The sequence below is a fragment of the Hyla sarda genome, chromosome 9, assembly GCF_029499605.1.
Source record: "Hyla sarda isolate aHylSar1 chromosome 9, aHylSar1.hap1, whole genome shotgun sequence".
Classification (NCBI taxonomy): domain Eukaryota; kingdom Metazoa; phylum Chordata; class Amphibia; order Anura; family Hylidae; genus Hyla; species Hyla sarda.
In genome coordinates, this window is record NC_079197.1 from 168,791,885 (window position 1) to 168,805,822 (window position 13,938).

At 37.6% G+C, this 13,938-nt stretch overlaps 1 protein-coding gene across 3 annotated transcripts in view; it reads left to right on the forward strand.

The window, feature by feature from the left end:
* The window catches only part of LOC130291067 (zinc finger protein 37-like), a 34,754-nt gene that overhangs the window by 11,832 nt on the left and 8,984 nt on the right, over positions 1–13,938 (forward strand). For all 3 annotated transcript variants that reach the window (XM_056539436.1, XM_056539434.1, XM_056539435.1), the window contains exons 5-7: positions 431–524; positions 3,211–3,293; positions 3,716–3,824. In XM_056539436.1, the coding sequence (XP_056395411.1) occupies positions 431–524; positions 3,211–3,293; positions 3,716–3,824 (286 nt within the window). The remainder of the gene's footprint in view (positions 1–430; positions 525–3,210; positions 3,294–3,715; positions 3,825–13,938) is intronic.

Here is a 13,938-nt window from a genome sequence, read left to right on the forward strand (position 1 = left end):
TAATTTACTTGATTGTTGTTAATTAATCCTGTGACCATATCTTCTGTCTAGTAGGAGGAAAGAAAGATGTTAACCCTTTGTGTGCCGCCTCGGGACTCATGGAAAGAAAAATTTCGGTAAGTAAATTTTAACCATATCTAATATGGAGCTATTGTTTTTTTTTATATCTAATATGGAGCTATTGTTTTTTTTATATCTAATATAGAGCTATTGTTTTTTTTATATATAATATGGAGCTATTTTTTTATATGTAATATTTTAAAACATATCTAATATGGAGCTATTGTTTTTTTTAGATCTAATATGGAGCTATTGTTTCTTTTTATAAAATGGAGCTATATATCCTCTAATATGGAGCTATTGTTTTTATATACAATATAGAGCTATTGTTTTTTTTTTTTATCTAATATGGAGCTATTGTTTTTTTTAGATTGTCAAAGCAGAAGACACAGAGGGAGATGAGGAGTATTATAGAGGGGATCTCCCATGTAAGGAGGAGGAAACAGCGACTTATATCAGCGCAGGTAAGTAACCTCTTAGAATCACATATGGTGAATCCGCTCCACCTCATTGAACCCCCTTATCCAGACCAGATTTCCTGTGATGGATTTTCAGTCTATTATACATGATGCATAGTGACCATTTTCTTTGGGAAGACCACCCCATAGGCCACTGTCCAATGCAATTTGAAGTGGTCCTCTCTATTACACTGTATTCTCCTTCATAGGGAAATAGTGACCGTCCATTATTTTTCTCCTTCCAAGATAACATTTTCATATATCTTCCTCCTTACTAATCTAATCTCACATTATAGAGGACATGAGACCCTCGCTCAGTATTACACTCTGGTTGTACCAATAGACAATGGAGGAATTGATTTACCAAATTTTAGACTTTATTACTCATCTATCCATTTCTGTAATAGACTTATATATCAGGAACAAAGGAGACCGGTGGGACCATTGAGTTTTACTGACAGAACATGGTCTAATAGTGACATCCTTTGGTCCATTACCCAGTTGTAGACCATACTTTTGGATTTCACATAAAAAATATATGTTTGGGGAAATGGTCCAAACATAGTCTATAGTAAACCATGTCCAGTCCATTAAACCGAATGGGGCCCACCACCAGGACTGCTGACATCCCTTTTAGCTGGTATCCCAATGTATATCTTTGGGCCTATGCTGTTTAGTCCTATTCCTAAGCACCTTTTATATACCCCCTTTATTCTTACCTGGTCCACTTCAGCTGTCCTTCATGTTTTGTTTTTCCAAGCGATCACAACAAATCCCTGTCTCTGTCCCTTCTTTTACCTGACATTTTGCAGGTTGACTCATCATAAACCTTTGTCACCAAATTTTGGAAGATAACTGGGTTCATTTTTTTTAACTTTATATGCATTACTCAGTTGATAAGGTCAAAAGAAGATCAGAGTCCATCAAGTTCAACCTATAACCCTATTGTTTTGATCCAGAGGAGGCAAAAAACAATCGCCCAATGACAGAGGAAAATATGGGATCAGAATAAATCCCTGGATCAACGTTCTATCAGTCTAGAATCACATATATATATATATATATATATATATATATATATATATATATATATACAATGTGTACAGCCTTTGTGTGTTTCTTATCATATAATCACATATATATACAATGTGTACAGCCTCTGTGTGTTTCTTATCACATATATATATATATATATATATATACACAATGTGTACAGCCTCTGTGTGTTTCTTATCACATATATATATATATATATATATATATATATATATACACAATGTGTACAGCCTCTGTGTGTTTCTCATCATATATATATATACAATGTGTACAGCCTCTGTATGTTTCTTCATATATATATATATATATATATATATATATAATGTGTACAGCCTTTGTGTGTTTCTTATCATATATATATATATACAATGTGTACAGCCTTTGTGTGTTTCTTATCATATAATCACATATATATATACAATGTGTACAGCCTCTGTGTGTTTCTTATCATATATATATATATATATATATATATATATATATATATACAATGTGTACAGCCTCTGTGTGTTTCTTATCATATATATATATATATATATATATACAATGTGTACAGCCTTTGTGTGTTTCTTATCATATAATCACATATATATACAATGTGTACAGCCTCTGTGTGTTTCTTATCACATATATATATATATATATATATATACACAATGTGTACAGCCTCTGTGTGTTTCTTATCACATATATATATATATATATATATATATATATATATATATATATATATACACAATGTGTACAGCCTCTGTGTGTTTCTCATCATATATATATATACAATGTGTACAGCCTCTGTATGTTTCTTCATATATATATATATATATATATATATATAATGTGTACAGCCTTTGTGTGTTTCTTATCATATATATATATATACAATGTGTACAGCCTTTGTGTGTTTCTTATCATATAATCACATATATATATACAATGTGTACAGCCTCTGTGTGTTTCTTATCATATATATATATATATATATATATATATATATATATACAATGTGTACAGCCTCTGTGTGTTTCTTATCATATATATATATATATATATATATATACAATGTGTACAGCCTCTGTGTGTTTCTCATCATATAATCACATATATATATATATACAATGTGTACAGCCTCTGTGTGTTTCTTATCATATATATATATATATATATATATATACACAATGTGTACAGCCTCTGTGTGTTTCTTATCATATATATATATAATGTGTACAGCCTCTGTGTGTTTCTTATCATATATATATATACAATGTGTACAGCCTCTGTGTGTTTCTTATCATATATATATATAATGTGTACAGCCTCTGTGTGTTTCTTATCATATATATATATAATGTGTACAGCCTCTGTGTGTTTCTTATCATATATATATATACAATGTGTACAGCCTCTGTGTGTTTCTTATCATATATATATATAATGTGTACAGCCTCTGTGTGTTTCTTATCATATATATATACACAATGTGTACAGCCTCTGTGTGTTTCTTATCATATATATATATAATGTGTACAGCCTCTGTGTGTTTCTTATCATATATATATATACAATGTGTACAGCCTCTGTGTGTTTCTTATCATATATATATATAATGTGTACAGCCTTTGTGTGTTTCTTACAGATGGCTCCTATAGAATTGATCCACCACAGGGTCATCCCAGTCATCTTCATGGTTTTACTTTGGATGATTGTGAGAATAATCAGGTAAATAAACAGATTGAAGATCATGAAGAGCCTTAAAGGGGTACTCCACCCCTAGACATCTTATCCAAAGGATAGGGGATAAGATGTCTGATCGCGGGGGTCCTCAATGCAAGTCTACGAGAGGAAACGTGACAGCCGTCACGTCCCCTCCCATAGACTTGCATTGAGGGGGCGGGCCTGACGTCACACGGGGGCGGAGTTGTGACATCACGATCTTCCGTCCCTATGGTTGGGAGCCAAAACCTCCAGAGCTTCCGGAAGCAGATACGGTGGGTGCTGCATGCTATATTGCGGGGGACCCCCGCGATCAGACATCTTATCCCCTATCCTTTGGATAGGGGATAAGATGTCTAGGGGCGGAGTACCCCTTTAAAGAGACAGCGCTACATCACACATCTAATATAGAGCTGTTTATTTTTTAGATTGATGAACATATCATTGTCAAAGCGGAAAAGACAGAGGGAGATGAGGAGTATTATAGAGGGGATCTCCCATATAAGGAGGAGGAAATAGCGACTGATATCAGGACAGGTGAGTGACCTCCCAGCATCGTAGTAGATCACAGATGGGGAAACCTCCTAAAGACCACCTCGCTGAGAAGACAACCCCCTTATCCTGACCACATTTCACGTGATGGATTTTGGGGCAATGCTCCTTCATCCAGGGTAGTCTTCATAATGTTTGGCTGCTAGATTGAGGCAGGAAAGGTAAGAGATTAGGGATAAGGAAGACTGTAGGGCAGTGGTCTCCAACCTGCAGACCTCCAGATGTTGCAAAACTACAACTCCCAGCATGCCCGGACAGCCGTTGGCTGTAGTTTTGCAATATCTGGAGGTCTGCAAGTTGAAGACCACTGCTGTAGAATATCTATAAGTAGATTGGTGGAGAGAAGGTTGGGGTCAGAGAGCTGATGAGGAGAGTTAGTGAAGTAAGAGACTGAGCGAAGTCTGGAGGAGGCCAAGTCCAATGTATTCCCAGCCATGTGTGGGAGAGTCAGTAAGATGTAAAAGGCCAAAGGAGGAGGTTAAAGGGGTATTCCAAGAAAAAACGTTTTTATATAACTGGCACCAGAAAGTTAAACAGATTTGTAAATTACTTCTATAAAAAAATCTTAATCCTTCCAATAATTATCAGCTGCGGAAGTTGAGTTGTTGTTTTCTGTCTGGCAACAGTGCTCTCTGCTGACACCTCTGCTTGTCTCGGAAACTGCACAGAGTAGAAGAGGTTTTCTATGGGGATTTGCTTCTACTCTGGACAGTTCCCGAGGCACGTGTCATCAGAGAGCACTTAGACAGAAAAGAACAACTCAACTTCAGCAGCTCATAAGTATTGAAAGGATTAAGATTTTTTAATAGAAGTAATTTACAAATCTGTTTAACTTTCTGGAGCCAGTTGATATATAAAAAAAAGTTTTTTCCTGGATAACCCCTTTAAAGATAGAAGCCAGAGGCAGATGAGGAGATTGGGGTATCAATGGGGATATTGGGATCACCCATAAAGAGTGTAGGTGTTTCTGAGGTTAGAAAATGAGGGATCCAGGTAGCAAAATGATCAAGAAACATTTGAGGTGAACCAGGAGGTGAATAGATGAGGCCACTGGGAGAGAAAATGGGTGAAAGAGTCTCCGAGTGTGGACCTCAAAAGAGGGAAATACAAGAGTAATGGAGGAATGACCTGGAAAGTGCATTGTGGGGAGAGAAGCCCCCCAACTCCTCCACCATGCCTGTCAGATCCGGGAAAGTGAAGGTCACCATAAGTTAGAGCAGCGGGGAAAGCGGTGTGAGAAGGTTGTAGCCATGTTTCTATAAGAGCCAACAGGTTAAGAAATGTAGTAATACACAAGTCGTGAGTCTGGGTGAGTTTGTTATACATAGACCGAGATATATATATATATATATATATATATATATATATATACGCTATACACTATAGATATATACTATAGATAATACTCACAGAGTTCAGGAGAGCACAGTTATACACCATATATATATATACGCTATACACTATAGATATATACTATAGATAATACTCACAGAGTTCAGGAGAGCACAGTTATACACCATATATATATATATATACACACTATACACTATAGATATATACTATAGATAATACACAGACAGTTTAGGAGAGCACAGTTATACACCATATATATATATATATACACACTATACACTATAGATATATACTATAGATAATACACAGACAGTTTAGGAGAGCACAGTTATACACCATATATATATATACACACTATACACTATAGATATATACTATAGATAATACACAGACAGTTTAGGAGAGCACAGTTATACACCATATATATATATATATATACACTATACACTATATATATATACTATAGATAATACACACAGAGTTCAGGAGAGCACAGTTATACACCATATATATATATATATATATATATATATATATATATATACACTATAGATATATACTATAGATAATACACAGACAGTTTAGGAGAGCACAGTTATACACCATATATATATTTATACACTATACACTATAGATATATACTATAGATAATACACACAGACAGTTTAGGAGAGCACAGTTATACACCATATATATATATATATATATATATATATATATATATACACACACACTATACACTATAGATATATACTATAGATAATACACACAGACAGTTTAGGAGAGCACAGTTATACACCATATATATATATACACACACTATACACTATAGATATATACTATAGATAATACACAGACAGTTTAGGAGAGCACAGTTATACACCATATATATATATATATATATATATATATATATATATATACACACTATACACTATAGATATATACTATAGATAATACACAGACAGTTTAGGAGAGCACAGTTATACACCATATATATATATATATATATATATATATATATATATATACACACTATACACTATAGATATATACTATAGATAATACACACAGACAGTTTAGGAGAGCACAGTTATATACTATATATATATATATATATATATACACACTATACACTATAGATATATACTATAGATAATACGAACAGACAGTTTGGGAGAGCACAGTTATACACCATATATATATATATATATATACACTATAGATATATACTATAGATAATACACACAGACAGTTTAGGAGAGCACAGTTATACACCATATATATATACACACTATACACTATAGATATATACTATAGATAATACGAACAGACAGTTTGGGAGAGCACAGTTATACACCATATATATATATATATATATACACTATAGATATATACTATAGATAATACACACAGACAGTTTAGGAGAGCACAGTTATACACCATATATATATATACACACTATACACTAAAGATATATACTATAGATAATACACAGACAGTTTAGGAGAGCACAGTTATACACCATATATATATATATATACACACTATACACTATAGATATATACTATAGATAATACACAGACAGTTTAGGAGAGCACAGTTATATACTATATATACACACTATACACTATAGATATATACTATAGATAATACACACAGACAGTTTAGGAGAGCACAGTTATACACACTATACACTATAGATATATACTATAGATAATACACACAGACACTTTAGGAGAGCACAGTTATACACCATGTATATACACACTATACACTATAGATATATACTATAGATAATACACAGACAGTTTAGGAGAGCACAGTTATACACCATATATATATATACACTATACACTATAGATATATACTATAGATAATACACAGACAGTTTAAGAGAGCACAGTTATACACCATATATATATATATATATATATATATATATATACACTATACACTATAGATATATACTATAGATAATACACACAGACAGTTTAGGAGAGCACAGTTATATACTATATATACACACTACACTATAGATATATACTATAGATAATACACACAGACAGTTTAGGAGAGCACAGTTATATACTATATATATATATATATACACACTATACACTATAGATATATACTATAGATAATACACACAGACAGTTTAGGAGAGCACAGTTATATACTATATATATATATATATATATACACACTATACACTATAGATATATACTATAGATAATACACACAGACAGTTTAGGAGAGCACAGTTATACACCATATATATATATATATATATACACACTATACATCTATATACTATAGATAATACACAGACAGTTTAGGAGAGCACAGTTATACACCATATATATATATATATATATATATATACACACACTATACACTATAGATATATACTATAGATAATACACAGACAGTTTAGGAGAGCACAGTTATACACCATATATATATATATATACACACTATACACTATAGATATATACTATAGATAATACACAGACAGTTTAGGAGAGAACAGGTAAAGAAAACAAGAGGAAGAGGAGAAGGGAGGCAGGAAAGTGTCCTGTCCATTCATATATTTGTACATTGGGATCAGATCGCCCCTAAGATGTATTTTCTCTAAACTAAATAACCCCAAGTGATAACCTGTCTTGGTCCTGTAATCCCCCCATACCATTATTATCTTTGTGGCTTCCTCTGCATTGATCTATATGATCAGTTCTCTGCCATATCCAGATATCAGCGGAGCAGTCATGGCAGCACAGAGGTCTAGCACAGTACACGACCCACAAATGACCTATGTCCGGACTGTATAGGTGCCGACCGGGGAGACTGCCCATAAATATAAAGATGTGTCGGGTCACCCAGATGCCCCTATAATTTGATATTTTTCTAGTTTTAATGAAGGAAAATATGGATTTTATTAAAGACAAGAGGCTCCTATTATAATGCCTTTCTTTCTTTACTGATTCAAATAGCAGCAAACAAACTGTTAACATAGTGCAATGAAAAAAGGGTTTTAGATAGTAACAGGTGTGCTATTGGATAATGGGTCCACCAATCAGTATGCAGCACAGGTGATATAATGTCCAGGTAACACAGCATCTTCCTCTTTCTTTGATGTGAAGTGGAATGAAGGTAAGTAAAACAGATAACATAACTACTGCAACGAGAAATCTCAGATGGGAATCTTGAAAACATCTTCAGGCGAAGGCTTGGTGTAATCTAAGAGGATCCCCGAAGGAAACAAGAACAGGAATGGATGGAGTCCAACGATGAGGAGTCTATGAAGCTGTAGGAAGACAAAACATATATCGTGATAGGGTGGGATAATACTCGCCTCTTGTCTTTAATAAAATCCATATTTTCCTTCATTAAAACTAGGAAAATCTCAAGCAAGAGGCTCCTATTATAATTCCAGTTTAAAGCTATATAACATAGTGATCAAAGCATAAAATAACATGACTAGAGAATATTGTGAGATATGTGAGAATCAGGATGAAAGTAAAAAAAATTTAATGTGGACTCTGAGGACCAATCAGCTGTTTTAAGAATATCAGACAAAGAGATTCCTGACTGAAAAGCTTTAGTGGACATGGCTCCTCTGGTGGAGTGTGCGCCAAATTGAGAAATGTCGATGCCGGCTAATTGCATAGTATTTTTGACCCATCTAGCCAAGGTGGGAGAAGAGACGGGAAGGAAAGGTTTGCAATATGATATGAGCAATTGGGATTTATCAGTATGTCTATATGGTAAAGTTTTTTGTTCATAGGTTTTGAGACAACGAACTACGCATAATTTATAATCATGAGGAAATGCCGGGTAGAAGACCGATTGAAGATTGGTTTTTGTACGTCTATGAATGGCAAAGGTGACCCCATGAGGCAAAAAAGTTCTGTGAGATAAGTCTAATGCTTTTACATCTGAGATCCTTTTAATAGAGATAAGACATAAAAGGACAGTAAGCTTAAAAGATAGAAGCTTAAGGAAAAGGAGGTCATTGTCCTCCCAAGATTTGAATAGGTCAAAAATCAACGTAACATCCCAAGTGGAATGATATCTGGGGCACGGAGGGCGTTTGAATTTAATGCCTTTCATGATTTTTCGAATTAGAGGATGTTGGCCGACTGGAATAGAGTCTATAGGAGGATGATGAAAAGAGATTGCAGAACTATATGCCGATATGCCTTACCGGATTCAAAAGAAAAGGAAAGGAAATTCATAATGTTGGCTACAGATGCATGTACGGGATCCAAATCCCGTTGCATGCACCAATGAGACCAAATTCTCCAGGCTGATCCGTAAGCAGATCTGGTTCCCGGAGTCCAAGCCTCAGAGAGGATGTCCCTAGTAGCTTGCGAAAATTCTGAATTAATATTTGTTGACCGGAGATCAGCCATACTACAAGAGAAAGAAGATTCAAAGTGATTAAAGGATGAGGATTCCCCTCTGGGTTCTGAAGAATTGTGTGGTAATGTGGAAGGATCCGAGGAAAATCTATTACCATCCCCAGAATCTGTGGGAACCAAGATTGGGTTGGCGACCACGGAGTTATAATGACTAGTGTTGACTGATGATTTTGAGTGTGAAGAAGAACCCTCGAAATTAGCGCAAAAGGAGGGAAAGCATAAAGGGTGGATGGAGGCCAGAATTGGAGGAAGGCGTCCACCCCCAGAGCTTCGGGATAGGGTCGCCAGCTGAAGAATTGAGGGATCTGGCGATTGAGGCGGGAAGCAAAAAGGTCTATTTAAAGGGGACCCCATAAAGAGTTGATTTGGAGAAATATCTGATGGTCGAGTTTCCAGTCGCTGTTGTCGATTAAATAATGGGAATTCCAATCCGCAACAATGTTGGAGAGACCCGGTAGGTATTCTGCCTTGAGGACAATATTCTTGTCTAGGCAAAAGTGCCAAATTTCTTTGGCGATGTTCGCTAGGGGTTTTGACTTGGTGCCCCCAAGACGGTTTATGTATTGAACCGCTGAGATGTTGTCCATCTTCAAGAGGATACAACAATGAGATTTGTCTCTCGCGAAACTTTTGAGAGCAAAGAAGCCCGCCAGAAGTTCCAGGCAATTTATGTGTAAGGTTGCTTCTCCTTCTGACCATTTGCCACCTGTAGATAGATGACCACAACGAGCGCCCCAACCAAGGCGACTGGCATCCGATTCTAGAATATGGTCTGGAATGGAATTGAAAATGGCTTTCCCATTCCATTCTTGAATGTGATGTAACCACCATAAGAGTTACTCTTCGGTGTCTGAATTCAGATTCACCTGGTCCGAGTATGATAGACCCTCTCTTAGGTGTTGAGCCTTGAGGCGTTGGAGAGCTCTGTAGTGAAGTGGTGCTGGAAATATTGCCTGGATAGAGGCTGATAGAAGACCCACTATGCGAGCTAAGCTCCTCAGAGAAATTAGTTTCTTGTTCAAGATCGACCGAATTTCTTTCCGAATTAATGATAGTTTTCTGTTGGGAAGGCTTAGGAGAGCCAATTGGGTATTGATTGAAAAACCCAAGAATTCTACCTCCTTTGAAGGGGTTAGTACAGATTTTTTGGTGTTGATAAGGAAACCCAGATTGGTGAAGAGTGACAGAGTCCATTGCGTATGCAGGTTGATCAAGTGTAGAGTTTGGGCCATAATGAGGATGTCGTCCAAGTAAATTATGAGACTTACTCCTCTGCTCCTCAACATTGCTACCACTGGTTTTAACAGCTTTGTAAAGCACCAGGGAGCTGAGGACAGTCCAAATGGAAGACTCTGAAACTGCCATTTTTGGTCCTTCCATAGAAATTGGAGGTATGGATGATGTGAAGGATGCACAGGTACTGTCAAGTAGGCATCTTTTAGGTCTATTTTGACCATCCAGTCGTCCTTGATCAAAAGATCTTTTAAGAGATGGATGCCCTCCATCTTGAAGTGTTGGTACTTCACAAAATAATTTAGGTCTCTCCGGTTTATTACCGGTCTGTGACCGCCGTTTTTCTTTTTGACCAAAAAGAGGTTGCTGAGGAAACCTTGAGATTGAGGAGGGACTGGATAAATTGCTCCCTTGAGATGGAGATCCACGATCTCTGATTGCACGAGATCGTGATCTTCTTGAGAGAAGATTATGGGACGAGGAAGTCTTTCTTGAACTGGAATCTGCCAGAAGTCTATTTGATACCCTAGTATGGTGTTTAGGATCCATGAATCTGAGGTGATAGCCTGCCAAGCTTGGAAAAAATGGGTTAGTCTGCCTCCTAATTGAACTTGGGAAGAAACAGGGTGAGTTAGGCTTACCTGTAGAAGGTCTTGATCTAGGAAATCCGCCATGACCCCTTGCCCTCCATGGTCTTCCTTTTGATGGAAAGAAGGGTGTGGTCTGGTATGAGGTGGATCCTTGATAATTTCTGTCTGTGTAGGAGGGACCTCTGTATTGTTGTCTGTCTTGATTTTGGCGGGCGGGGAAGCGGCCCCGTCCTTTCCCGGCCCTGCCAAAAATTTTTCTCTGGAATACTTTCTTCAGGGAAGTTTGTGCTTTGTCTAGTGACGAAAACAATCCTACATATTTTGATATTTCTTTGATGAAGGAATCCCCAAAGAGGAGTCCTTCGGACATAGAGTCCGGTTCTGTATTTGCTAAATGCATGAATTGGGTATCCAGTTTGAGAAGAATAGCACGTCTTCTCTCACTGCAAAAGGCTGCATTTACGGTATGTTTCCGAATAAACATATTGCCCTATGAGCATAGCCTCGCATTATTTCTACGTTAATTGGTTGTCCAGAAGCAGCAGCTTCTTCGGACATGTCAACTATTCTGGTGAGGGGACCCAGTAGATCTAGAAACCTTTCTTGACAGAATCTAAATGAGCGATCAATACCCTTCCTGGGATTATTGCCGATTTTCTGTAAATATTTGGTAATAATAGGGTCCAATTCAGGAGTTTGGGGGAGTTTTTTAGGTAGCGTAGGTCTAGGACATTCAGCCCTCATTTTATTTCTGTCTGCTTTATCTAACGGTTTTCTAAGCCAAGAGCCTACAAATTTTTCCACATGGGGTTGTGGAGCCCATTCTCCTGAGCGGGGATGTATAATGTTATCAGGGGTAAAAAATGGTGCACCCCTAAAGTCTAAGGCTACTGAGTCTGACTTTTTACTGGTGACATGGGAGTCATCATCCTGTTCTGACAGGTCTTCATATTCTGAGTCAGAGGTGGCTTGATCTACAGACTCATCTGAAGATGTTTCACTGGAAGATGAGGAGGTAACATAGGAATCTGGCTTTTGCCTCCGAGAGGCTTTTTTAACTCGCTTAAGAATTAACTCCTCGCGAGCCGAGGGAATATGGTGCTTATGGTGCGAACCTTTATGAACGCTGCCTTTTTTAGGCGCATGAGAACTATGTGCCTGATCCTCTGTATATATAGCTGCTTTTTTGGGAGCGGGAGGATCGGTCTTGCAATGATGCCTCTTTTTAGAATGTTTGCCAGAAACTTTTAGTCCTTTAGCCAGACCTGAAGTAGAATCCTCCGCCGACCAAAAAATGTCGGACGGGGTAGAAGGACGTTTCTTTTTAGTACTGGAATGGGTACTTAGAGATGCTACCATAGCTAGTGATTTTGTGATTGATTCCTGTAAGGAACCCATAGCTGATTGTACAGCTGCACTAACAGATGTGGAAACAGAATTATCAACTACATTTTTAATATTCTCATCCAAGGCATAGTGGATATCCTTATCTCCAGGGGGGAATATAGGTAAGGCTGGGTTCACACTACGTTTTCTCCCATACGGGAGCGCATACGGCAGGGGGGAGCTAAAAGCTCGCGCTCCCGTATGTCACCGTATGCGCTCCCGTATGTCATTCATTTCAATGAGCCGACCGGAGTGAAACGTTCGGTCCGGTCGGCTCATTTTTGCGCCGTATGCGCTTTTACAACCGGACCTAAAACCGTGGTTGACCACAGTTTTAGGTCCGGTTGTAAAAGCGCATACGGCGCAAAAATGAGCCGACCGGACCGAACGTTTCACTCCGGTCGGCTCATTGAAATGAATGACATACGGGAGCGCATACGGTGACATACGGGAGCGCGAGGTTTTAGCTCCCCCCTGCCGTATGCGCTCCCGTATGGGAGAAAATGTAGTGTGAACCCACCCTAAGGGAGAATTCCTAGCAGTATCCTCCTCTGTCATGATTATGAATAGTTGGAGACAGAAGTCTGAGGAATATATATATAAGTATATTTACCGCTGGTATACCAAACTAAATCAATAAATGCCTTCTGGTGTCAGATAGAATAACCAGAGGTTAATAGAAGGATTGTACCGTACAGTATAGTTAGAGTACCCTTCTGACAGGAAAGCGCCATTTCTGACTGGAGAGCCGGCGTCTCATAAGTGCTTGTGACAGGAGCTGTATGACAGGAGAGCTAGCTTATTGTCTGTGACAGGAGTTTTGATAGGGGAGCCGGAGTGTTGCCTCTGACGGAGGCTGGTATGACAGGAGCCGGAGAGTTGCCTTTGACAGGGGAGTCAGCGCTCCTGATAGGGACTGGTGCCGACAAGCGCAAGTATATGGGACAATTAGTAGCGTACTCTCGCGAGACTTGACAAGATCGCGTCAAGCTCGAAGACCGGGATCTGCCTCGCAACAGCGCACGCGAGCAGAGCTGTGACAGCGAAAATAAAATCTGCCCAGTAACAGATAGTGTAAGGAAAAAGATATAGGGAATATGTTAAGTAGCGGAA